This window comes from Hevea brasiliensis, chromosome 10 (assembly GCF_030052815.1).
Source record: "Hevea brasiliensis isolate MT/VB/25A 57/8 chromosome 10, ASM3005281v1, whole genome shotgun sequence".
NCBI lineage: Eukaryota > Viridiplantae > Streptophyta > Magnoliopsida > Malpighiales > Euphorbiaceae > Hevea > Hevea brasiliensis.
In genome coordinates, this window is record NC_079502.1 from 93,660,408 (window position 1) to 93,688,082 (window position 27,675).

The window sequence follows — 27,675 nt, forward strand, 5'->3', positions numbered from 1 at the left end:
ATACGGTGATACTATGTCAGCATATTGATGACAAAGCAATAAAAATAGACAAATATGCAAATGCAATTAATGAAATTAAAAAAAAAACTACTTGATAATTATAATTTTTTAGAATCCTCTATATATACATATTTGATGACAATTGATTTACTATCCTATGTAGACTATTCTAGCGTTAATCTAGTGCACCACTAATTTTTCATATATATATATATATATATATATATATATATATATATATATATATATATATATATATATATGCTGAAAATTTTTAGGTCTAATAAAATTATGAAATTTGTATGAAAAATTCCAAACTTAATTTTCTTGTAAAATTTGGAAAAATTAGGATTATTACAAAAGCTCCAAACAAAGACTAAAAATAAAAGGGGGAAAAAACAACCACAAAAACACTAGTTTAGTCAAAAGTCAAAACCCTGCTAAACCTCACCAACTTCAACAAAAAGTTCGCAAGGTTGCATCCCTGAACACCAACATGGACAACACCTTCAATCGTGCTACAATCGATTCAAGCCTGAAAATCAGCTTCTCCTTCATGGGGTAGAGTGGAACCCTATTAGCTCAAGGAGTAATAAGGACGAGTCCGCCTCTCAGGAGAAATAAGGATGCCGTGTTTTTAGGCTTGAGTAAAGGAGTGATAAGGTGAATTCTGTAAATATTGTATATTTGAATGAGTCTTTGTGGTTGAGATTCTTTGGGTAATTCGTTCCCTTCCAAGTGATAGTCTTCATTATTTTTCTCCTCCTTTTCAGCAACATCTGTTATTATTCTTTTTATTTAAGCTGAATGTATACTGTCAATTGGATCATTGAGGTTTCACATTAATAAAATTACATCTTCTTCACTTTTTTATCTTGGTATCAGAGCCGCTCCACGTGCAACCTTGAACGATGGTGGGGCAAACCTCAGCGAGGACGCTGAGTCCCATAAGGGGGTGGATTGTAACACCCTAGGCAAATCCCACATCGACAAAACACTGGAGAGATGCTGGGTTCATAAGATGGAGGTTCCTAACCCCTATTGACGCGTTTTAAAACCGTGAGGGCTTCGGCCCAGAGCGGACAATATCACTGGTGGGTCGGGCCACTACATTTAACAGTCAATCCAGTATTACATTCACGCAGTAAGCATGTTGCTCTTGACTATCACTATGTTAGAGAGCGTGTTGCTCAAGGGGTTTTGATCACAAGATACATTCCCTCAGCATATCAAATCGCTGATATATTTACGAAGTCCATGACAAAGGCTCGCCTAGCACAATTTCGACGCAAACTATGTCTCCACCCTGGACATAGTTTGAGGGGGGATATTAGCTCAAGGAGTAATAAGGACGAGTCCGCCTCTCAGGAGAAATAAGGATGCCGTGTTTTTAGGCTTGAGTAAAGGAGTGATAAGGTGAATTCTGTAAATATTGTATATTTGAATGAGTCTTTGTGGTTGAGATTCTTTGGGTAATTCGTTCCCTTCCAAGTGATAGTCTTCATTATTTTTCTCCTCCTTTTCAGCAACATCTGTTATTATTCTTTTTATTTAAGCTGAATGTATACTGTCAATTGGATCATTGAGGTTTCACATTAATAAAATTACATCTTCTTCACTTTTTTATCTAACCCTACCTCCTTCCCTTAATTACTATATAGATTTATAACCTTTGTTTTTTCTTCTCTCTCTCTCTCTCTCTCTCTCTCTCTCTCTCTCTCTCTCTCTATATATATATATATATATATATAAATGGAAGTTTTTTCTCTGAGATAAGAACAAATCCGGGAGCTGATTGGCACGTGTGTGGATTTAAATGGAGCGTTTTAGTTGTTGAAAGTGAAAAATGGAGAAGGGAAGTTTCAGATGGCGGTGGCTTTGTCAATAGCAACTATAAGGGAGAGGGCGAAGCGCTATTGATAGGAGGGGATGGGCTCAAGATTGTTAAGGGAGGGAGGGCGTCTAGTGAGAGGAATGTATGAGGCAATGAGCTCTCGATCGCAAGGGTAGGGAGAGCGAGAAAGAGAGAAACACATATTGTACAGAATCAAAATCCAAGGATAAAATTGTTTGATTTTAAAAATAGAAGGATATAAGAATTGATTATCACATATTTTAGGAATGAAAAAGTAATTTTCTCTTAAAGGAATAATATTGTGATTACTAACGAGTTGAGATAACCTCTGATGGGCCCTTATTGGGCCACTCCTTAAAATGAATCCAGGAACTGTTGATATAGAAGCCATCCCCTGACTATATAAAGCCCATTGGGTCAGCTCAGAAGGGTGAGGCCCATTAAACCCACGTAACCATACTAACCCTAAATCTTACCATCCTTATATATTTGCCGCAAAAGTTCTTCTTCAATTCCACTTGCTTATTTACGCTGTGTTTCTCTCCCAAAACCCTAGCACACTCTACCACCGCCGCACACAAGCACCATGAAGTACAATCCTAGGGTTTCATCTTCCCGGCGCAAGAATCGGAAGGCCCATTTCACGGCCCCCTCCTCCGTTCGCCGGATCCTCATGAGCGCACCTCTCTCCACTGACCTCCGTCAGAAGTACAACGTCCGATCTATGCCGGTACGCAAAGACGACGAGGTGCAGATTGTGCGTGGCACATTCAAGGGTCGCGAGGGAAAGGTTGTCCAGGTCTACCGTCGCAAGTGGGTCATCCACATTGAGCGCATCACCAGGGAGAAGGTGAATGGCTCCACTGTCAACGTCGGAATCAACCCTTCAAAGGTTGTCATCACCAAGCTCCGCCTTGACAAGGACCGCAAGTCTCTGCTTGACCGCAAGGCCAAGGGTCGTGCCGCCGCTGACAAGGACAAGGGCACCAAGTTCACAGCTGAGGATATTATGCAGAGTGTTGATTAATTTTGAAACTTTTAAGTGGTGAAGTTTGTCGTTTCTAAATATTCAATGATAGGATGCTTTCTGTTCTAAGAGGTTTTTTGATATTACTGTTATTATTGTTAGCGGTTTTACTTCATGTGAACCTGGATTTTGGCTATGTTTAATCTTATATTTCTCAGTTTCTGATAATAATGTCTGATTTTGCTTGCTATTTGTGCTGCAAGGTTAATTTCGGCCTTTGATTGATGCATCTATGTTGATTTATGGTTTTACGGTTAGGAGATATGGTCTAATTTTGTTCTGAGCTGATCCTATTACTGGTTTTCTTTCTTTAACAATTTTGTTAAAATTGGTTTCTTTAGCAATTGATCATTGTTGATTTGGTAAGTCAACTAGTTACTTGATTCTGGACTTAATTGATATGAATAAATGGACTCTGAAATTTGCATCATTTATGGATCATTAGTTTGTGGTATCTAATATTATTGGGACTTCTATTTTTATGTTATCTTGTTTGACATTATCAGTCACAATGCTAGATTCTGCATTGCATATTCTTCTGTATATGCGACTGCTAGATTCTGCATTGCATATTCTTCTGTATAAAGATGCTTTCATTAATTTTTTGTGGTGCTTGTCCTTGTCCATGTCTATTTTGTGATTGTTTTCTTTCATAACTATTTTTTTGGTTATTGAAAATAGTAATTGAATGCGTCCTGTAGGTCATTATGCTTGTTTGGAGCTTGTTAGAGAATGGGTTTTATATGTTGATTGATTTGTAAAATATTAAATTTTGTTTGATAGTGAGCTTTATAAATGTTATTTTCTGTTGTAAATTTCTGTTATGAGCTTTATTGCCATGGTCTTCTGGCAACACAAAGTTGCTTCTGCCTTTTGTGAGGTACTAGTTTGCTTAACTAGAAAGATCTTCTTAATTGACTTTGCAGCTTGAATTTGCAGATATTAATGTGTTTCTCAAGCAGTCTGCAAAAGTAGTTTCATAGGCATTGCCTATTTTTTTATTTGACTGATGTCTTGGTTGAGATGGTTTGAACTGTTAACACTTAAAATTTTTCTTTTGGTCACGTTCTTTATACCACACGCCATATGTGATTCCACGAGATGCTTAAGACTTATGGCTTATCAATGGATGGAAGAGTTATCTTTTTTAGTAGGAAAGAGACTTCTCTACTTCATGTTGGAAGTATTTCATATGCATCAACCAATATATTGGTGTGGCAGTGCATTTTTTATTTGGATAAAAATGTGAATTTCATGAGATGTTGGATGTATTTTAAACTCTTCATTGTCTAATTTTCCTTAGCAATTCTATTGTTTGATTTTGCAATGTTGTGGATTGTAAATTAATATAAGCCTGCTTGTGATCTGTTTTGCTATGATATGATGTTTTGGGTTATTTTGCAATCCGTAAAGCAAGTGATTTTGGGCACACACTAGAAAAACACCTTGCATTTGGAGCTTTATTCGTGGAAGACAACGCTGAAGCGGGTTAAGCATAGCCTGAGGTGAAAACAGAACTCAAAATTGAAAACACTTGCAATTTCGAACTTATATGTTCCTGGTATCCTGCACGTCTCGTAGCAACTATGTTGTAAATTTTAATGGCTTAATTGTGTTAATTTGAATTGGTAATTCATTTCACCCATTATTTTGATTGATTACTTGCATTCTAGAACTAGATTACCTGGTTGAACGGTTCAAGTCCTTGATGGGTGATGGATAAGATGAAAATCACATGCGTTTCTATCTGATCATTTTAGTCGCAACTGTGGCTTTGATTCTACAAGGCGCTGTTTGGTTTGCACTCTTTTTTCCTTTTTGAATTCTGAAATTGGTTTTTTCGGTTCGTTTGACAATTCGATGGATTGAAATTAAACCCTCTATTATTTGGAAACTTGGATGAAGGTCTCGGTTTGGTCTTGTGCGTCTTTTGTAGGGGGCTTGATTGTTCCTCCACGACTGAAAAAGTTCTACAGAAACACTGTTTACAAGTTAGCGCAGAGAATGTTACATGCATGAGCGATTTATTCCTTAGCATTCTCTCGTAAAATGCTGTAGAGAGTGTGAAATTTAAATTTAAATTTAAATTGAATAACTTACAATTTTTATGGTTTACACATCCAAGTATGTAAGAGGAATTATCAAGACCTAAGAAATTCTGTGTTTAATCAAATTGTTGATGGGCTCGTGATAATTTTCCTTTCGGACTTAATACTGCGTTGTTAGAGACCCAGCCATTCAAGCAATGAGGAAAATTCAATGCTACATCCAATTCTCGAATAATTGACGCTTGTTTCTACTTCATTGGAAGTATAATTTCAAGGAAGTAGACTTTGAGAATTATTTTATGAGAAGTATATATTTATGTATAAATTAATTTTATAAGAATAATTTATTTTTAAATTATAAAAAATAATAATACTAATAAAATAATTTAAAATGTAAGAAATTAAATATCGAATTAGTAAATTATGTTGCATTTAAGTAACCATTTCTCAACTCTTATTTAAATACGTTATTTTTTTTATATAAAATAAAATAAAATATTCTAATTTCTGAGAAATTAATTTGATAATACAAATTAAACGAGATTTTTTGTACACTTATCAATAAGTTTTACTTTCTTTATTAGTTATACTCAATCAACCAAGGCCTGATTATTTTCGTTAATTCCAACATTACCATTGATTATGTAAAATAAAAGTTCAGTATATCGAAACAAATTAAAAGGTTTCTGGTTCTAAATTATAAATATTGCCATTAGATGCTAAGGCAAATTATAATATAAAATCAAAGTAAATGACTGGATTTTGCCACGGCAAGTGGATGACCGTACTCATGACCACCAAGGTCAAATTTGCGATGAAAAACCCATGTTCATTAACTGATGAGTCACACGCATTCTTCACATTCCGAAACTCGACTTTTTTATTTCAGTTCTAAAGATTTATTTTTTTAAACTTTGTTTGCAGTTGAAAATTTTGCGAGAATTTAATTTAATAATTTTTTTTATTAATTTTTATATTTAAAATAAAAAAATTCAATTCTTTTTAATTTAAAAAATAATAATTATCAAAAGAAAAGAAATAGAAATAAATATAATTATATAAATATTTATTTAATTTTTTTTCTCCAAATGATTTATTTCAAATAAAACCTTAAAATGAATAGACTAAAGGTTTACACTTGTGTTTATAATAACAATAACTAGGCCTTGAGCTTTAATCTCAAATTGGAAGATTTAAATATGCAAACAGGAACATGAACCCAATGAAGGAAACCAAGGGGGAAAAAAGGAAGAAAAAGAAGACCACGGTAAAGCCTAGCATTAAAGAAATCCATCCACAGTCATCGCAATCCTACAAACATGCTTCTGCGGAACTACTTATTGACACTCCCTTTCAAGTGTCAGCCAGGGGGAAAAAAATCATTTGAGTGTTAATTCAAACAATGGTTTAATATGTGGCAGACGTCCATCAAGGCTTGACAGCAATGGCCAACCCAAACTTCGCATTTTTGTCCAAGGCCTTGGTATCAAACTCACCAGAAATTGTCAGCAACGACTTTGGAATGACCTCATGCTGCAGCAATGCCCCAAGTTTCCCATAGTTGTTGAGCTTTGCTTTCACCACTGTCAGGTGATCGACAGAATATAAGCCTCCAACTGTGAAAGTGTTCTCATTTGTGGAAAACCTTCTAGAAATCTCTGCCACAGCAGCACTCTTCTTTGACTGATCCAGGTGATGAACATATGATGCTTTGATACTGTCTCCCTTGTCACCCCTAAGAGAAATAAGAGTAACTAAGTACTACAACAAATACATAACAGAAATCTTACATATGGCAACACTAAACAACAATAACTTGTTTAAGGGAACGCTAATGGGTGTGACGCTTACAAAATTATTGACGCATAGGAATCTGGTTTGGTCACACTAATGCCAGCAGTGTACTTCATAAAATTACCAGAAGTAGTATCATAGCCTGCTTCTGCACCAAAAGCAATTGTTGGGGTACCAATGGTGGCTGAAACATCAACTGCAGGAGATTTGTTCAAAGCAAGGGCTGTGCTGAAGGTTGCATGATCATGGAAATATTGAACTTCCAGCTACAAAAGGAATAGAAGAAACAAATTGTACAACTACAAACTACCATTATAAAGAATCAAATCCACCAACCAGCTAAATCAGAAAACAAGGTTTGTATACCTCTCATTTAAAAAAAGGCAAGTTAAATAAAACAGCAAACATTTCAACTTTAACATTCCAATCAGCAGACTAATTCTCCTCTAATAAAACATTTTATCACATATTCCAAAATCTGCTTTACCCGCCAGGATTCAATGTAAACTCTGAAATGGGATATAGATTCTCAAAGTAACTATCCATAGGCCTTATCATTCTAACTTAAGATAAGCCAATTACCTTGCCAGTATTATAGTCAGGAAATTTGAATGAGGCAATAGTCTTAGTGGACGGAAGAATCTCAGTGATTGTGAGGGTTGTTGAGATCTGAAAATCCAAAGCGAGAATGTAAGAAGCTAAGCTGCACATGGTAGTTGACCATTTTAAACATGGTAAAGAGGCAACCTACGTTGGATTCTGTATCAATTTTAACATCAAATAAAGTGTTCTTGTATTTGTACAGTGCGGCAACATCACCAGTTGAGAGCCCTCCTTTTTTTGCAGCTGTTGATGTCAGGACCTGAAAAAAGAGACAGATAATGGTGATTCTTGCCAAGTGCATCTAAATGAAATAACAACCTGAACAAAATCCAAAATAGCATTAGCCATGTATGGCACAATTTACAAAAGGCTTGTTCTAAGTATGAACAAGTAACATATTACAAAGTTTAAAGTAAAAAAGTAAAGTTATAAATAATTTACTTTCATAGGAGACAACCAGCGTAAAAATTTCATCACACCCTATGATATGGATTCAAAAGATATAAACGTTGGAGCGTCCTCTACTAACGACGCGCTAAATCGGAGCCCGGGTGTAGTGATAAATATGCAAGGGTGTAGGGCGTTCACCGAAAGCGACGCGCCATGCCGGCGCCCGGGTGTGGTGTTAAGTGAGCAAGGGTTCCCACATCATGGACGGGTGTGGGTAAAGAAGTTAGTCCATAGGACAGATAGTAGAACAAATAGTGGAACAGAACACAAGATAGACATAGAAAATAATAGAAGATATCATAGAAGGAGACCAATTAGGAAGGAGCAGGATAGGAGGAGGATCAGGGTTGGTACTTGGAATGTTGGATCACTTACAGGAAAATTAATGGAGCTTGTGGATACCTTGGAAAGGAGAATGGTGAATATTGCTTGCATTCAGGAGACTAAATGGGTAGGAGAGAAAAGTAAGGAAGTAGGTAATTCAGGGTACAAACTGTGGTTTACCGGAAAGGAAAGAAACAAGAACGGAGTGGGTATAATCATAGACAGAACATTGAAAGACGCAGTAGTAGCTGTGAAAAGAGTAGGAGATAGAATTATACTAGTAAAGGTAGTACTAGAAGGAGAAACAATAAATATAGTTAGTGCTTATACCCCACAAATAGGACTAGACAGTGAGAGTAAACAAAGGTTTTGGGAAAATATGGATGATTTAATGCAAAGCATACCGAATGAAGAGAATGTTTTCATTGGTGGAGATTTGAATGGACATGTAGGAAGTGATAGGCAAGGTTATGAGAATGTTCATGGAGGTTTTGGTTTTGGCAGTCGAAATGAGGAGGGAAAAAGCATCTTGGATTTTGCTATGGCATACGACCTAATACTGGCAAATACCTACTTTATAAAAAGAGAGTCACATTTAGTGACTTTCAAAAGTGGACAACATAGAAGCCAAATCGACTTTCTCTTAACCAGGAAGACAAATAGAGCTCTATGCAAGGATTGCAAGGTCATTCCAGGAGAGGCTTTAACAAGTCAACACAGGTTGGTGGTCTTGGATGTCAAGTTTAGGAACAATTCAAGTAAGGTTAGAAGAAATAGTGTAGCTCGAACAAAGTGGTGGGAGTTCAAAGGAGTAAAGCAAGTGAAGTTTAAAAATGAGCTTCTCGAGTCCGAAGTATGGAAGCTAGATGTGGAGGCCAATGATATGTGGATACAGATGGCATCAAAGATTAGAGAAGTAGCTAGAAAAGTACTTGGAGAGTCTAAAGGACATGGACCACCCTCAAAAGAGAGATGGTGGTGGAATGAGGAAGTACAAAAGGCAGTGAAGAGAAAAAGGGAATGGTATAAGAAATTACCTAAATGTGATAATAATGAGGCATATGAACAGTACAAGATAGCAAAGAAAAAGGCAAAAAAGGCAGTTAGTCAAGCAAGAGCACAGGCTTTTGAAAAGTTATATGAGAAACTTGGAACTAAAGAAGGGGAGAAAGATATTTATAGATTAGCAAGGAGTAGAGAAAGGAAATGTCAAGATCTCAATCAAGTTAGGTGCATTAAGGATAAGGAAGGAAAAGTGTTGGTGAAAGATGAGGACATTAAAGAAAGATGGAGAAATTATTTTAATGATCTCTTTAATAATAGTCAAAATGGTAATAGCGTGAATATAGATTATAGAACAATAGAAAAGAATGTAAATTATACTAGAAGGATTCGATCTTTAGAAGTAAAGGAAGCACTTAAGAGAATGAAAGTGGGTAAAGCCTGTGGACCCGATGAAATACCAATTGAAGCGTGGAAGTATTTGGGAGATATGGGAGTGGCATGGTTAACTAAATTATTTAATAAGATTCTAAACTCAAAGAAAATGCCTAATGAATGGAGGAAGAGTATTTTAGTACCTATTTTTAAAAATAAGGGAGACATACTGAGTTGCTCAAACTATAGGGAATTAAACTCATGAGCCATACTATGAAGTTGTGGGAGAGAGTTGTGGAGCATCGACACGTCATGATACTTCTATCTCTCTCAATCAATTTGGTTTCATGCGATCGTTCAACTATGGAAGCGATCTTTCTCATTAGAAACTTGATGGAGAAATATAGAGATGTGAAGAAAGATCTACACATGGTTTTATTGATTTGGAGAAGGCTTATGATAGTGTTCCAAGAGAGATCTTATGGAATGTGTTAGAACAAAAGAGGGTATCTATTAGGTACATACAAGTATTGAAAGATATGTATGAAGGAGCAACTACTATTGTGCGCCAAAGGAGGGGACACAAGTGATTTTCCGATCTCAATTGGATTACACCAAGGATCACCATAAGCCCTTACATGTTACATTAGTTTTAGATGAATGATGAAACATATACAAGAGAGTATTCCTTGGTGCATGATGTTTGCGGATGATATTGTTACGATAGATGAGACACGAGAAGGAGTCAATAGGAAGCTAGAACTTTGGAGAAGTACTCTAGAGTCAAAGGGTTTTAAGTTAAGTAGAACGAAGAGAATACATGCATTGCAAGTTCGGTGAAGGCCAAAGCGGTGATATGGAAGGAGTTAGTTTGAATGGGGTGGTCTTGTCCCAAAGTAATCACTTTAAATATCTAGGCTCGATCCTTCAAGTAGATGGGGATGTGAGGAGGATGTTAGTCATAGGATTAAAGTGGATGGTTGAAGTGGAAACGTGCCACGGAGTTTTATGTGATCGTAAGATTCCCAATAAATTAAAAGGAAAATTTTACCGCATGACCATACGATAGGCTATGTTATATGGTAGTGAGTGTTGGGCACAGAAAGAGTCGTATGCATCTAAGATAAGAGTTGCAGAGATGAGAATGTTAAGGTGGATGAGTGGCCATACTAGACTAGATAAAGTCCGTAATGAGAGTATCAGAGAAAAGGTAGGAGTGGTGCCAATTGAAGATAAGTTGAGAGAAGGGAGATTGAGGTGGTTTGGTCATGTGAAGCGTAGACATACGGAGGCTCCAGTTAGACAAGTAGAGCACATTAGGTTAGAGGATAGAAAGAAAAAAAGGGGTAGACCTAAATTAACTTGGAGGAGAGTAGTACAACATGACTTAGAAGCATTACATATTTCTGAGGATTTAACCCAAAATCGTTCAGAGTGGAAAAAGCGAATCCATATAGCCGACCCCAAATTTTTGGGATAAAGGCTTAGTTGAGTTGAGTTGAGTTGAGTATACGACCTAATACTAACAAATACCTACTTTATAAAAAGAGAGTCACATTTAGTGACTTTCAAAAGTGGGCAACATAGAAGCCAAATCGACTTCCTTTTAACCAGGAAGACAAATAGAGCTCTATGCAAGGATTGCAAGGTCATTCCAAGAGAGGCTTTAACAAGTCAACATAGGTTGGTGGTCTTGGATGTCAAGTTTAAGAACAATTCAAGTAAGGTCAGAAGAAATAGTGTAGCTCGAACAAAGTGGTGGGAATTCAAAGGAGTAAAGCAAGTGAAGTTCAAAAATGAGCTTCTCGAGTCCGAAGTATGGAAGCTAGATATGGAGGCCAATGATATGTGGATACAGATGGCATCAAAGATTAGAGAAGTAGCTAGAAAAGTACTTGGAGAGTCTAAAGGACATGGACCACCCTCAAAAGAGAGATGGTGGTGGAATGAGGAAGTACAAAAAGCAGTGAAGAGAAAAAGAGAATGGTATAAGAAATTACCTAAATGTGATAATAATGAGGCATATGAACAGTACAAGATAGCAAAGAAAGAGGCAAAAAAGGCAGTTAGTCAAGCAAGAGCACAGGCCTTTGAAAAGTTATATGAGAAACTTGGAACTAAAGAAGGGGAGAAAGATATTTATAGATTAGCAAGGAGTAGAGAAAGGAAATGTCGAGATCTCAATCAAGTTAGGTGCATTAAGGATAAAGAAGGAAAAGTGTTGGTGAAAGATGAGGACATTAAAGAAAGATGGAGAAATTATTTTAATGATCTCCTTAATAATAGTCAAAATGGAAACAGTGTGAATATAGATTATAGAACAATAGAAAAGAATGTAAATTATACTAGAAGGATTAGATCTTTAGAAGTAAAGGAAGCACTTAAGAGAATGAAAGTGGGTAAAGCCTGTGGACCCGATGAAATACCAATTGAAGTGTGAAAGTATTTGGGATATATGAGAGTGGCATGGTTAACTAAATTATTTAATAAGATTCTAAACTCAAAGAAAATGCCTGATGAATGGAGGAAGAGTATTTTAGTACCTATTTTTAAAAATAAGGGAGACATACAGAGTTGCTCAAACTATAGGGGAATTAAACTCATGAGCCATACTATGAAGTTGTGGGAGAGAGTTGTGGAGCATCGACTACGTCATGATACTTCTATCTCTCTCAATCAATTTGGTTTCATGCCCGGTCGTTCAACTATGGAAGCGATCTTTCTCATTAGAAGCTTGATGGAGAAATATAGAGATATGAAGAAAGATCTACACATGGTTTTTATTGATTTGGAGAAGGCTTATGATAGTGTTCCAAGAGAGGTCTTATGGAATGTGTTAGAACAAAAGAGGGTATCTACTAGGTACATACAAGTATTGAAAGATATGTATAAAGGAGCAGCTACTATTGTGCGCACAGTGGGAGGGGACACAAGAGATTTTCCGATCTCAATTGGATTACACCAAGGATCAGCCATAAGCCCTTACCTTTTTACATTAGTTTTAGATGAACTGACGAAACATATACAAGAGAGTATTCCTTGGTGCATGATGTTTGCGGATGATATTGTTTTGATAGATGAGACACGAGAATGAGTCAATAGGAAGCTAGAACTTTGGAGAAGTACTCTAGAGTCAAAGGGTTTTAAGTTAAGTAGAACGAAGACAGAATACATGCATTGCAAGTTCAGTGACGGTCAAACTGGTGATAGGGAAGGAGTTAGTTTGAATGGAGTGGTACTGTTCCAAAGTAATCACTTTAAATATCTAGGCTCAGTCCTTCAAGTAGATGGGGGATGTGAGGAGGATGTTAGTCATAGGATTAAAGCCGGATGGTTGAAGTGGAGACGTGCCACGGGAGTTTTATGTGATCGTAAGATTCCCAATAAATTAAAAGGAAAATTTTACCGTACAGCCATACGACCGGCTATGTTATATGGTAGTGAGTGTTGGGCACTGAAAGAGTCGTATGCATCTAAGATAAGAGTTGCAGAGATGATAATGTTAAGGTGGATGAGTGGCCATACTAGACTAGATAAAGTCCGTAATGAAAGTATTAGAGAAAAGGTAGGAGTGGTGCCAATTGAAGATAAGTTGAGAGAAGGGAGATTAAGGTGGTTTGGTCATGTGAAGCGTAGACATACGGAGGCTCCAGTTAGACAAGTAGAGCACATTAGGTTAGAGGATAGAAAGAAAAAAAGGGATAGACCTAAATTGACTTGGAGAAGAGTAGTACAACATGACTTAGAAGCATTACACATTTCTGAGGATTTAACCCAAAATCGTTCAGAGTGGAAAAAGCGAATCCATATAGCCGACCCCAAATTTTTGGGATAAAGGCTTAGTTGAGTTGAGTTGAGTTGAGTAGATGACACACTGAGCAGCCGCAAAATCACAACAAAATACATGCATAATTGAATGTTTCATACAGATTGAAAGGGAGCCAATAAAATTTCCTCCCTTTACCCCATAATATGCGTATGTGTGTGTCATAAGGCAAACAGCATCAAATAATTAAGCCACTAAATTTTAGTATTAGTGAAATACCTTTCTTACCAACACCCATGTGTAATATCATCATAATGACTATGTCCTCCTCTTCTATAACATTGCTCCTTTTTGCCCCTCTCCTTTTAGTGCAATGGAGGAATTGATAGCCCAAACATTGAGATTGCTTGGGGCCAAGAGATTCCTATTATGTCTGCCATCCAGATATCTAAAAGTCACTCAGAACAACACCGAGGAAAGAAACCCAATGATATGAGAGAGATACTAAGAAGGTTAATCTGTTTCCCTATTTTTCTCTGGGCATACATACACAAGCTATATTCTTCATTATCTATATAAAAGAATATGGCATTTGAAGGCTATGTCATTAGTCATCCCATCACCTTTCTTCTAGGGTTTCTACAACATCTCTGATACATTCCCAAATTCACTTCCCAAACAAGCTTAGAATACATTTATTCTAGTACAACTCAAGGACTTGCATCAAAGCCCAAACCTCAGCCACAATGGAAGTAGAAGAGCCAATACTATTCACAAAACCTCTCAAACAGTTAATGCATTTGTCCCTTGATACACTACCTCCCCAAGAACATCAGGATTTCCTTTGGGAGCCCTATCAGCATTGAGTTTTGTCCGACCAATCATTAATGGACTACATCCTGCAACCTGCATCATCTTCTCTTCAGTGTACCATATCTTATCCCTTTCCCATGCAGATTTCACTTGATTAGATTGGCCCTTAAAGAACTTTTCTCCCACACTCAAATCTTCTCCCCCTCCCAAATGATAATAATAATAATAATAATAATAATAATAATAATAATTTCACCAATGCCATAAGGAGTAAGAACAATCCGATCAAGGTCACCCTTGAATCTACGACTTTAGTCATTTTTGGTTCAATGGTTGTGAGAAAAATAGCAAAAATTCCTTAAGTTGCGTTTAGGCACAAAAAGCAGGCCACACAAAGCTGCGGAAAGAGTATGACTCAATCAAACAGAACGAAGAGATTATCTAACATTGCAAATCAGGCCACCATCCACAAGAAAAATGTCGCAAAGATAATTTATTCAGTACATAAAACGTTGTATTTTAAAATGTTTCTCAAAGATGACCATAACATCCTGTTCGCATCTAATCACAACCTATCAAAAGCCTAATTAACAACCTGAAATCTCAACTTCTTACCAATTAAAATCAATACACTATACATATAATCACAACTTCTAAATCGCTAGCAAATGACATTGGACGTACCACTCCGGCATCGCTATAAGTGCAGACGCTGAACTTCTGATCGGAGCTGTAGTCCTTTGTCAATAGATCTACACAAACACACAACACATGTAGAGGCAGATACGGATTCAAATCTTCCACAGATGTATAAAATAGTAGCAAGAGAGAGAGAGAGAGAGAGAGAGATACCTTTAGCTTTCTTGCCGATATCGGAGAAGAGTCCCGGTCCCTTGCTCATGGTGGCAGCGCTAGCGAGATCACAAGAGAGAGAGAGAGAGAGAGAGGAGTAGTTAATGGAAATGGAAGGAGATAGTTTTTGCTTGTTCTTTTTTTTTTTTTTGGATTAATTTTGGTGGTCGCCGCTGCCCGCTATTGTAGCACAATTGGAAATCAGAACTTTTTGATGGTCTGGTGTTCCATCCCTGTGGGAACAAGTGATAGTAGGACCGTAGATCTTTTTGATGAAGAGAATCTTGCGCTGTGCGCTGACCTGACCATTCATTAGTTGGTGCTTAAGCCTTCAACTATCGACACGCAATATCTTGTCGCGACTGCTGACCATTGGGTGGATTGTCGTGATTGGTTTGCCATGGAGGATGGTGGATTTTCCAATTTGATTACAAAACCATTAGAAAGTTGAATTTTTATATTTTATTTTTTTAAAAGGATGGAAGGATTATTGGGTGTTACTAAATTATGAAAAATATTCTATAGACAGTGGAAGTGGTTTTTTTTTAATTTTAATTAAATATCATTAATTTAAGAAGTATAGGAGGTGGGCTAAGGGGTCCAAGCCGAAGAGCAAGCCCAAGCCCAAAATCGAAACACAAACTGAAGCTCAAAGACCAGCTCATGAAACCGGCCCATGGGACAAAAATTTCCAGAATCCTCCCCAGGTAGACGAAACCGAAACCTTCCCCTTGAGACTCAACGCAGCGCAAGGGGGGCATTAGGCCACCTGAAAATTTCAATTTTTTAAAAGTTAGAAAGCTATTATTTTTTTAATTAACTATTTTTAGTATTTTATACTTAAATAAATATTTATTTTGATTATATAATTAGTTATATTGTAAAATTGTTTAATTATATATTATTTAATCATAATTATTTTCAGATTTTATATTTAAAAATAAATAATTACTTTCACAATAATGAAATGATTTTTTTTTTGAGTAAAGGTCTAAACAAAAACATTGACAAGAACCTGACTGACCCTTAATTAGGAACTGATTTTATTTTGATTTTTATATTAAAAATTAAAATAGAAATAAGTCGAAGAGCTGAAATCAATACTATAATTTTATATATTTTTTAGATATATTATATAATTTAAATAATTATAAAGTATATTATATAATATATTTATAGTTAATATCTCTACGTATACAATTGATTTTATTATAATTAATTAATTAATTATATATATATATATATATATATATATATATATATATATATATATTAACAATTAAGTAGAAAGATATTAACAATAGTATGATATGTGACATTCTCTTACATAATATTATCATGTGATTATATATGATATTTTCCTCTATAGTATTACCACGTGATATTCTCTACTATATGTAAGTTATAAATTATTTAATAATTATCCTATTAATACTATAATAAATAGCAGTTATTATAAGGTGACTTTATATATATATTATTGCTATTATGAAATTTTTATTAAAAAGTTTAAGAAAAAAAAAGTAATAAAAATAAAATTTAAAATAATTAATAAAAATTTTAAAATATTATATTATTATATGTTAAAATTAAAAAATATATATAAATTAAAATTATAAATAATTATATACATTAACATAGGCAATTCTCTAGTTATAAGTTATATCTGAAAATCTGTCATTCCCTTTATTTGTATATTAATAATTGCACATTAATAAATTTAAATGAATAAAAATATAGTTTAATTATAATTATTTTTCTTATTTTAATGGTAAAGATGAGATTATTTCTAAAGTAAATGTTAGTATTATAATTCAATTGCTATAGATCCCATTGGCATATAAGTAATTTACTTAATATTTTGATAAGCATGTTATTTTTTTAATTAATTATTTTAATATTTTATATTTAACTAATTATATATTTTAATTATATAATTATTTATATTGTATAATTATTTAATTATATATATAAAATATTTGACGAATCAAGATTTGAATTGAAATGAAAAATTAAATTAAATCAAAACTGAAATATTAAAAACTTGTATTAAATTAAAAAAAAAATCAATTATGTTACAAGAATGACAACCGAATAAGACCAAAAATTGAATTCATATATTAATTTAGTTTTTAAAACTCATTTTGATAAGTGACTTAATTATAATACACATAAAATAAATTTCAATACCATCAAATAAAAAATATTAAAAAAGTTTTCATTAATTTCATGTCAATAAACTAACTTTTTTTTTTAATATCTTAAGTAGTCGTGCAAACTTTACATTCCCATTTATCCTCCTAAAAGAAAAATAGAATATCAATTTTCTAATTAATTTTTGAAAAATTTACTTAGCAGGGAATATATGTTTAAAAAAGTTATTTTTTAAAAAATATAATTTGAATGTATTTAGTTAATATATTAAATTTTCAATAAGTAAAAATGTATTAGTGAAAAGTGATAATAGAAATTATATAAATATCCCTACCTCAAATATAAATATAATATTTAAAATATTCAATTTAAAAGAGCATATTTCATACCGCTCAAACCTGCAACTCACATAATAATAACAAAATATAATAAAATCTTTTTTATAAAAAAAAATATATAAAAAAATAATATTTTTATTTTTTGAATGGATCGGCTGATATTAACGGAGGTGACAACTCTTTAATTCTTATTAATTTTTGCCTAAACACATTGCAATAGAGAAAAGTAAGAAAAAGGTAAAATTGAAAAAAACAATTTATATCCAGTAACTTCGATTTCTTTGGATTAGGCTCAATAAACTACGTTGTGTGGTGAAAAGAAGTTGGCTCCTCAACTAATTGAGAAATTAAAAATTAATGGTAACTAGATAAATTAAATTTTATGAAAATTTGAAATTTCCAAATTAAGTTACCCAACCAAATGAAGGCAAATTTTGTAACTAGAAAAAATGTTCTAACTTGAATTGAACGTCATGCAAAGAAAAGCAGTTGGTGGTGGGTTCTATCCTTTACAAGTAGTAAAGCATATGGTAAAAATAAAATAAAAAATAAAGAGTGTATATATATTTCATTTGATCTTTTAAAATTATATATTCATTGTAATGAGTGTATGTATAACGCTTATATAATATGAAAAGTTTTCATAAAATTATAATAATTTTATGAAGATGTCGAGTTCTGTCTTTGAGTGCTGGGTGTGTGTATTTTTATTTTTGACTAAAAAAATATATATTTTTTGAGATAACGAGCGAGTAAGTTTTGATGTGACTCTAATTGAGATTTATGAATAAATCGAGTGGGTCTTTAGATCTCCCATTAATTATAAAATATATATACATAACACTTATATAAAATAAAAAATCTTAATAAAATTATAATAATTTTATTAAAATATTAAATTTTATCTTTAGATATTGATTGTGCACTCTATATTTGATAAAAAAAAATATAATATTTCATTTAATGCTATTATTTAATATTGTAGCTCAAAGCGGTGTCAATTTTAGAGAGAGTTACCTAGAAGCTAGAGAGAGAATTTTTCTCTTTGGTTCGTGGTTTGTCAGGGCTTCAGTTTTCCTTGGCCTGCTATTCTACGGCTGTCCTCTATCCTTTCTAGGCAGGGATGAGTTCTTCCTCGCTTGGAGTGTGAGATTTCCCTCCCCTGCCCTGGGTTGAGTTTTATACTTGTGTCAGTTTTGTGAAAGCAGGTTCGGTGTTTTCTTAGAGAGGAATGTTCTATAGACTAGCTTTGTTGTTCGGCTGCATGTCATTTGTGTGGGCATGAGTTTTGACTCCAATGAAAAATGCTACAGCTGCTGTGGAAGGAGGAGGAGGATATCCCTAGGGTCATAAGCGTCAATCGGCTTAGTGTGGCTGCTCCCTTTGACTATTTTAGATTACAAAGTCATATCGTATGGGCTCTGCCTTCTTCTTCCCATACAACAGCATGGTCAAATCGTATGGGCTCTGCCTTCTTCTTCCCATACAACAGCATGGTCAAAGGCCAAAGGCCCATCACTAGTCCCATACAATCAATCCAACCGAAACACCCAAACTTGTACACCTAGCCCAATTGAGTCGTGGATCATTTAATGGAATTCTAGTCAATGAAATCAAAGTTAAAAAAAAAAACTTTTTATTATATTTATAATTTAAATATTATTAAAAATATTTTATTATATAATTAAAATATATTAAATTTAATTTTAAATTATTTTTTAATATTTTTAATTATTATATTGAAAATAATATTTCTAGAGAGGGACCCCACCCACAAATTAAAAAACATTCATTTTCTTTTTCGCAGCAGATACTGACGTTACGGTCTTTTTCTTTTGTTCGAATTTGGACACTTTTATGGTCTTTTCAACCGTCCGCGTCTGCATACGCAGTACATAACGCGTAACGACTACTACTTTTATTGATTAAGTAACGACTCTTATTGACCCTGACCCAAGCCATCGTTTGATTTTTTTTTCTTTTTTATTTTAAATAAGTGATTTTTTCATTTTCTGACAGCGCTCTTAATAATGTGACCCTAAAATTTAAATCCTTAACCTAGAAATTAATCTCACAATACTAATTTGACCACTAGTTTAATAATCTAATTAATAAATTATTAAAAGTTAAATATAATATTTATTAATATAAATAAATATAAATAATTAAATCTTATTTATTTAAACTTAAAATTTCAATATTTATTAAATTATATTTATATAAATTTTAATGGTATTTTTATATTTTATATAAAAATATTTAAGTAATATAATATATATATATATATTTATCTTTTAATATTTGTAAAATATTAAATATATATTAAACATAAATAAATATATTATTATATAAAATTTATTATATTATTGTGAAATATATATATATATATATATATATATTATAATTGATTTTAATTTTAAAAATTTTGTATAAAATATTGAGTTAAATTTTCCTTGTCAACTCTAAAAAAATATAATACTCATATTGAATGGTTGAATTGGCTGACTTAACTGAGTCATGTGGGTTTATTGGTCCAACTAATTAGGCTAATTGAATCATATTTGAGTTGTTTTTTTTTATCTAATTTAATTATAAATTGAAATAGATTTAATTTGATTAATTAGTTTTATCGATATGTCAATTAATTTAGTCTGAATTTAATAATTATATTTTATATAAAAAGAAATCTAATAATTTTTATTTATATATTTATTTTTTTAATAACAAACATAATTTAATAAATTATAAATTAATTTTAATATAAATATTTATATTTTTTTTCTATAAATTCTAACTTATATGAGGGGTGGTCTTATAAAATTTTCAAATTAATCGGCATTTAAGCGCTTTGGACTTTTGACTCTGTCAATGCAAATCCAAGAAACTAGGAGAAGAAACGGTTACAAGTTCTCAGCAATGCTCGCGCTCTTGCCATTTCTCCTTCCTCTTAATCGCCATTTTTTTGGCTTATCACTCGAATCCCAGAGAAACCCAAGCTTAAAGCAATTAAACAAATGCTTGCTCTCTTCTTTTGTCTGGTGTGCGAGCTGCCTCAACTTGTTTTCCAAGAAATGACGATAGAAACTTCGTCGAAGTGAAGCTCTCTTTTCTTTAATATATAACAAGGAAATTTCTACCTTGTCGCCTGGATCACTTTAAGGGGTTATATTATACGTCGTAGAAGTAAAACAAATTCATTGTTATTGAGGGAAATGGAAAGTTATTTGAGTGAAAATTTTGATGTGAAGGCGAAGCACTCGTCGGAGGAGACTTTGCAGAAATGGAGGAAGGTGTGTGGAGTTGTGAAGAATCCGAAGCGAAGGTTTCGCTTCACTGCCAATCTCTCCAAGAGAACCGAGGCTGCTGCCATGCGACAGACCAATCAGGTATATATCAAAATCAAATCCAATCCATTATTTATAATTCCCAAAATATTTCTCACCAATTTGAAAAGAAAATCTACCATTCTTATTAAAATTACTAAATATTATATAATTAAAAACTTTACCTTATGGCAATTAAGTAATTTTATTAGAGTAGTTTTATTTCTCTTCCATTCAAAAATACGTATACATATTCATTTTATTTCTTCTCTCGCCGCCCCCCTCCCCACACACCCCCCCCGGCCCCCCCCCCAACCCTTTCAAATTTTGTTTTTGGGTCAAGGGAAGGAGGGGGAGGTCAATTTGGGTATTTACTTGAAAACATTAATGAATAGAAATTCGGTTGTCCAATCTCTCCTGGGTTTTGAGAAGGCAGCCAGTGTGCCACTGATTTTCTTGAAAACTTGAGACATGCTTGGCATATCTGCGATCTACTATGGTGGTAACCATTTGAAGTTCTATTTGCTTCGTTTCACAGACAGCTGATTAATTTGGCGGGAACTCCTTGCAGAAAAATCAAAACAAAAGAAGTTTTTTTTTTTTTTTAATATTCAACAATAATACTTGTATATTAACCGGCAGTATATAGTCATTTTCCCCAAAAAACAAAAAAATCCCTCTCTTAAAGTTCCAATTATTGTCTGCGTTAATGAGCTCATGCAAATCCCAACATTCTAAGATTATTACTCCGTCAATCTATAAATAATATAGTTACATTTAATGTTTTATTTTGTACAAAATTATCTATCACATTTAAAAGATAAAAAAGAATTAATAATTTTTTTTCAATTTTATTCTTTATCTCTACAAAATAGAATAAATTTTGACAACTGTCTCTAAACTTATCTAGTTGTAACATTAAACAACATAAAACCCCATCAACTCTCAAATTTTACACACTAAAATTCATATGAACTCTAATTATCAGTTTTTCAGTTAGAAGTTGATCTGGATAGTCCCAGCATGTTCTCTTTTTTCTCTAAAGTCATGCGTAAATTAAATCATTTTTCTCTCTATAGGCAGATTTTTAATGTTTAAAGAGAATAATTTAACACTTTGCATAAGAGAGAAGAGATAAATATTGACTAAGCATCATGCGGAGCTATTCACATCAATTTCTAATTGAAAAATTAATAATTGAAAGTCAGATAAATTTTTCTGTACAAAATTTAAAAATACTGGAATCTACTTCCACATTCTTTTTTTGTTGCTTCCTGGTTGCTTCATTATCTCAGCACCAAATTGTTGCAACAATTATGGCACTTCAACTTGGTGTCAATGTTGACCAGAAAAAAAGGAAGGAAAAACTTGGTGTTCTTACTCATCTTACTTGTCTTTGTTGTTGAATATGCAGGAGAAGTTAAGGATTGCAGTTCTGGTTTCCAAAGCTGCATTTCAATTTATCCAAGGTGAGCTGCTTTATATTGTTGTAAGCTTAAAGCTAGTAAGTAAGGAGTTTTTGCCTGATCACTATTAATGGAATGTTTGCAGGTGTGTCCCCAAGTGACTATACTGTACCTGCAGAAGTCAAGGCTGCGGGTTTTGAGATTTGTGCTGATGAGTTAGGATCCATTGTTGAAGGCCATGATGTGAAGAAACTAAAGTTTCATGGTGGGGTGAATGGGATTGCAGAAAAGCTCTCCACTTCAACTACTAGTGGGCTTTCTACAGATAATGATCTGCTGAATCGTAGGCAAGAGATTTATGGAATCAATAAATTTGCTGAAAGTGAACTTCGGAGTTTCTGGGTATTTGTTTGGGAAGCCCTTCAGGACATGACTCTTATGATACTTGGGGTGTGTGCTTTTGTGTCTTTAGTAGTTGGCATAGCAACAGAAGGATGGCCAAAAGGGGCTCATGATGGCCTTGGAATTGTTGCAAGCATCTTGTTGGTTGTGTTTGTAACAGCAACAAGTGATTATCGTCAATCATTACAATTCAGGGATCTGGACAAGGAGAAAAAGAAGATCACCATTCAGGTCACAAGAAATGGATTTAGGCAGAAATTATCAATATATGATTTGCTTCCAGGTGACATTGTTCATCTTGCAATTGGAGACCAAGTTCCTGCTGATGGGCTTTTTATTTCAGGATTTTCGGTATTGATTGATGAATCGAGTTTAACTGGGGAAAGTGAGCCCGTAATGATAAACTCAGAAAATCCTTATATGCTCTCTGGTACAAAGATACAAGACGGATCATGCAAAATGGTGGTTACCACTGTTGGCATGAGAACCCAATGGGGTAAATTAATGGCAACTCTCAGTGAAGGAGGAGATGATGAAACCCCATTGCAAGTGAAATTGAATGGAGTGGCGACCATCATTGGCAAGATAGGCCTTGCTTTTGCTGTAGTGACTTTCGCAGTTTTGGTGCAAGGCCTATTTAGCCGCAAATGGCATGACGGGTCCCATTGGAGTTGGACTGGAGATGATGCATTGGAGCTGCTAGAATACTTTGCAGTTGCAGTTACAATTGTTGTTGTTGCAGTTCCAGAGGGGCTGCCACTGGCTGTGACACTGAGCCTTGCCTTTGCCATGAAAAAGATGATGAATGATAAAGCCCTTGTTCGACATCTGGCAGCTTGTGAGACTATGGGATCAGCAACAACTATCTGCAGCGACAAAACTGGGACACTGACTACCAATCATATGACTGTTGTGAAATCATGCATTTGCATGAATATCAAGGAAGTCGGCCAACCTGACAAGGCTTCAAGCTTCTGCTGTGAAATACCTGATTCTTCTGTGAAACTTTTGCTACAATCAATATTTAATAACACTGGAGGTGAAGTTGTTATTAGTAAAGATGGCAAACTCGAGATATTGGGAACGCCTACTGAGAGTGCTTTGTTGGAGTTTGCCTTGTCTCTAGGTGGAGATTTTCAAGCAGAGCGACAGGCAGTCAAACTTATTAAAGTTGAGCCTTTCAACTCCACAAAAAAGCGAATGGGTGTAGTGGTGGAGCTTCCTCAAGGAGGCTTGCGAGCCCATACTAAAGGTGCTTCAGAAATTGTTTTGGCTGCATGTGACAAGGTGATCAATTCAAAAGGTGAAGTTGTTGCTCTTGATGAAGCATCACTTAACCATCTTAAGGTTACAATTGATCAGTTTGCTGGTGAGGCTCTTAGAACTCTATGTCTTGCCTATATGAATCTGGAAAATGGATTTTCCCCTGAGAATCCTATTCCAGTTTCAGGGTATACTTGTATAGGAATTGTGGGAATTAAGGATCCTGTTCGTCCTGGTGTCAAGGAGTCGGTTGCCGTTTGTCGTTCAGCTGGCATCACTGTACGAATGGTTACTGGAGACAACATAAATACTGCTAAGGCTATAGCTAGGGAATGTGGGATTCTTACTGATGACGGTATTGCAATTGAAGGTCCAGATTTTAGAGAGAAGAAACAGGATGAATTACTTGAACTAATTCCCAAAATTCAGGTACTATTTATTTCTTGTTTTGTGGAATATTTCACAACTACTAATTTTCTCAGCAATTAGAAGAGTTTCTTAAATCTGAAATTCAACACTTGAATTCATTTGCAGGTAATGGCACGATCTTCACCTCTAGACAAGCATACGCTAGTTAAACATTTGCGAACTACATTTGGTGAAGTTGTTGCTGTGACTGGTGATGGAACAAATGATGCCCCAGCTCTTCATGAAGCAGACATTGGCCTAGCAATGGGCATTGCTGGAACTGAGGTGAGTTTATCCTATCCAAGTGTAAAGTTCATCTAACTGCATCTGCTAAGTTAGGCAATAGTAGACTTCTAACTACATAGAAGTCATCAGCTATTTATTGTCTTTTTTATTTCTTAACTTCTGAGGACATCGGGCAATCATTTCACTGAGCCTCTACTAGTACACACCAACGTTTGTTCAGTATTATATATATTATACATTTCATATTTTAAATGTGTCCTAACTTGCATAGTCATGGAAAAGTTCCTTAATTTCTTTCCCACCACTAGAGCTTTCCTGTTGATATTTTGTGTTTAAGTACTGGTGTTATGAAGTGCAGATAAGAATACACAAGGAATGACTAATATGATTATGACATGATGAGATAGAACCAGAGCTTGATGCATCTTTGAAAAATTTGATGGTAGCACATCAACTAAGGGAAATTTGGCTGGCATGGTGTTAAGTCATGAACAATAAGGATCATGACCTGACTAAGAAGTAGAGACAGGGGCTATGTGTTTTTCTTTGTGTGTAATTCTTTTGTTTTATTTAATAGGCAATTCTCGGCGACTGGAGTTTCTAAATAGAAGTAAAAGTAATTTGCTTAGTTTGACTAATTGACTCCCCAAATTTCAGGTGGCCAAGGAGAGTGCTGATGTCATAATTCTGGATGATAATTTCTCTACTATCGTGACAGTGGCCAAATGGGGACGTTCAGTTTACGTAAATATTCAAAAATTTGTGCAGTTCCAGCTTACAGTTAATGTTGTTGCATTAATTGTTAACTTCTCTTCAGCTTGTTTGACAGGTAAGAAAGTCCCTATACTTTCTGCATCTTTCAATAGTTGCTTTTTCTTCTTTTGTATACAGAAACTAGTTTATATTATGTTAATGCTCGAGTATGAAACCATTTTTTAGGGAGCGCCCCCCTCACTGCTGTTCAGCTTTTGTGGGTAAATATGATCATGGATACACTGGGAGCTCTTGCACTTGCAACAGAGCCTCCAAAAGATGAACTAATGAAGCGCTCACCAGTTGGAAGGAAAGGGAATTTCATCAGTAATGTCATGTGGAGAAATATCCTAGGCCAGTCTTTGTATCAATTTATGGTAATATGGTATCTTCAGGCAAAAGGGAAAGATATGCTTAATCTCAAGGGCCTGGATTCTGATCTTGTCCTGAATACTCTTATATTCAATGCATTTGTTTTTTGTCAGGTAATGTTTTCTAAAAAACTTCATGCACTCTTTATTAAATGCATTCGTCTTTTGTATTATACATTACAATGGGTGGATTTATAGATTATTTACATGTTTCATGATGAATTGGTAAATGTACAATCCAAAACTATTTAAGGTAAAATGCTGTCAGTGTCCAAAGTTGCCTTGAAATTTTCAGAAATATTCTTCATGGATGGCTAATCCTCACTCACACTGTTACTAAATGTTTCTGCCACAAACCCTGTTCTCTGGTTTAGTTGACATCTCCTTTTAACTTGATAATTTAGAATAACCAGAGGCTTTGGACTTTTCCTTTGCTGATAGTACCACAAACATCTCTGCATTCCTCAGTTTGTTTCTACTTTCAGCCAGGATTTAAATTTAAGTCTATTTTCTGTTGCTCCCTGGTGTTATTCATCTTAAGTTCCATGATGGGAAATTCTCACTAAATAGGCACTTGATTTCATTCTGCAGGCTTTCAATGAGATAAGCTCGCGGGAGATGGAAGCAATCAACGTTTTCAAAGGCATACTGAACAACTACGTATTTGTTGCTGTTCTTGGTTCTACTGTCATCTTCCAAATCATAATTGTTGAATTCCTGGGTACATTTGCAAATACAACTCCTCTTACCTTGTCACAATGGTTCCTTAGTGTATTCATTGGATTTATAGGCATGCCAATTGCTGCTGTTTTAAAGATGATCCCAGTATAATTGGTTAGGAGATGCAATCTTTTGAATTGCATCTAAAATCCTATGTTTGGTAACTGGCTTTTGAGGTTCCCTCTTGGCAGAAGATTGATGAAATAATGAAAATTATGGCTCAGGAAAGTTCTCTTGGCTTGTGTTCAAGACCAGAAAAAAAGGAGAAATTTGTATCATCAGGAGACAGTTATCAAAAACCTAGGGTTTTGTTAGATTCAATTTTTCTTCTTTATTGTCACCTATTTCTTGGCAATCTATAAGATGCTAGTAATTTTTCATGCATCTTGTAGATGAAATACAAGTCAGGTCATGTAAAGGAACTTGTTCATTCAGTCATTTATTTTCATGTAGTTTAAAATCTTCATTTTTGCAATATTTTTTAATTTGCAAGTTCTGAAACAAAATAATTCTCACCTTAAATCAAAGATTCCTGCTTTAGTATCCTCCATGGAATCAAAAGAAATTCATGGTTAGATAAATCATTAGTTGTGGATGTGAAGGTTTTTTATTATTATTATTATTAACAAAATTCAAGGAAAAATTTAATAAATTAATCTAAATTAAACTCAGACCAGTAAGTTTTTTCAATATACTCAAATATAGATTCAAAATATTACATAAAAAGTTTAGAGGCTCAGACTAAAGGGTGAGATTAGCATGTAAAATAGCTGCCTTTGCTTATGAATGTACTGTTAAATTAGTTTGTCATCAAATTCAAACCAAGATCCAACTAGACGCTTGTAAGAGTAAATTCCTATAGTCATATACAACTTAACCAAATTTAGAAAAATCTTCCTCAACAGAATAGATAGTAATAACAATTTCTCTAAAATCGATTTCAATAGTAGATAAAATTTTATGAAATTTATGTAAAATTAATTAAAATATATATACAAATTCAAGTATAAATATTTAATTTAATAGTTATTAAACTCGTTTTAACATATAATTTTTAATAGTTGCACCCTTATGAAAATATGCTGCATATATAATTTGGTCTCTTGTTGTATAAAATATAGTTTTTAAAAAAAATGTATAAAATATAGTTATAATAAAATAAACATGATAATTTTCAATTGTTAGGTTTCAACTATTACATTTTTTTTTATCAATAAGTGAGCGTCTAATATTTCAAAATTGTAACTGCAAGTATGAAGGTGAGAATTTTTAAATATTAAATTTTTAGTCCTTCAATCACTGAATATTAATCTCTAATATTTGATCGTTAATTAACAATAATTGACAGTTAAATTGATCGCAATTGTTAAATAAACAGGACT

The 27,675-nt window shown here is 34.0% G+C and overlaps 3 protein-coding genes across 3 annotated transcripts; 2 read left to right on the plus strand and 1 right to left on the minus strand.

Annotated features, from left to right (window-relative positions):
- Positions 1-2,351: 2,351 nt before the first annotated feature.
- On the plus strand, positions 2,352-3,053 carry LOC110670533 (60S ribosomal protein L26-1). Its single transcript, XM_021832614.2, has one exon. It carries the CDS (start codon positions 2,442-2,444, stop codon positions 2,880-2,882), a length of 441 nt encoding a protein of 146 aa, XP_021688306.1. The 5' UTR covers positions 2,352-2,441; the 3' UTR covers positions 2,883-3,053.
- Positions 3,054-6,022: 2,969 nt separating this feature from the next.
- LOC110670514 (mitochondrial outer membrane protein porin 2) lies at positions 6,023-15,174 on the minus strand. Its single transcript, XM_021832586.2, has 6 exons — positions 14,910-15,174; positions 14,742-14,809; positions 7,476-7,586; positions 7,307-7,393; positions 6,782-6,990; positions 6,023-6,665 (listed from the first exon to the last, which is right to left on the minus strand). Exons 1-6 carry the CDS (start codon positions 14,956-14,958, stop codon positions 6,359-6,361), a joined length of 831 nt encoding a protein of 276 aa, XP_021688278.1. The 5' UTR covers positions 14,959-15,174; the 3' UTR covers positions 6,023-6,358.
- A 5,087-nt stretch (positions 15,175-20,261) lies between these two features.
- On the plus strand, positions 20,262-26,770 carry LOC110670513 (calcium-transporting ATPase 2, plasma membrane-type). The gene is made up of 7 exons (XM_058154439.1): positions 20,262-20,787; positions 22,139-22,193; positions 22,276-24,224; positions 24,330-24,488; positions 25,107-25,278; positions 25,389-25,687; positions 26,165-26,770. Exons 1-7 carry the CDS (start codon positions 20,614-20,616, stop codon positions 26,402-26,404), a joined length of 3,048 nt encoding a protein of 1,015 aa, XP_058010422.1. The 5' UTR covers positions 20,262-20,613; the 3' UTR covers positions 26,405-26,770.
- Positions 26,771-27,675: the final 905 nt, after the last annotated feature.

Coding starts and splice junctions, on each gene's coding strand:
- LOC110670533 (XM_021832614.2), top strand. CDS start 2,442: ATGAAGTACAATCCTAGGGTTTCATCTTCCCGGCGCAAGAATCGGAAG.
- LOC110670514 (XM_021832586.2), bottom strand. CDS start 14,958: ATGAGCAAGGGACCGGGACTCTTCTCCGATATCGGCAAGAAAGCTAAA. Junction 14,810..14,909: donor TATCGGCAAGAAAGCTAAAG/GTATCTCTCTCT, acceptor GTGTTTGTGTAG/ATCTATTGACAAAGGACTAC. Junction 6,991..7,306: donor CTGACTATAATACTGGCAAG/GTAATTGGCTTA, acceptor TTCCTTTTGTAG/CTGGAAGTTCAATATTTCCA.
- LOC110670513 (XM_058154439.1), top strand. CDS start 20,614: ATGGAAAGTTATTTGAGTGAAAATTTTGATGTGAAGGCGAAGCACTCG. Junction 24,225..24,329: donor AACTAATTCCCAAAATTCAG/GTACTATTTATT, acceptor ATTCATTTGCAG/GTAATGGCACGATCTTCACC. Junction 24,489..25,106: donor TGGGCATTGCTGGAACTGAG/GTGAGTTTATCC, acceptor CCCAAATTTCAG/GTGGCCAAGGAGAGTGCTGA.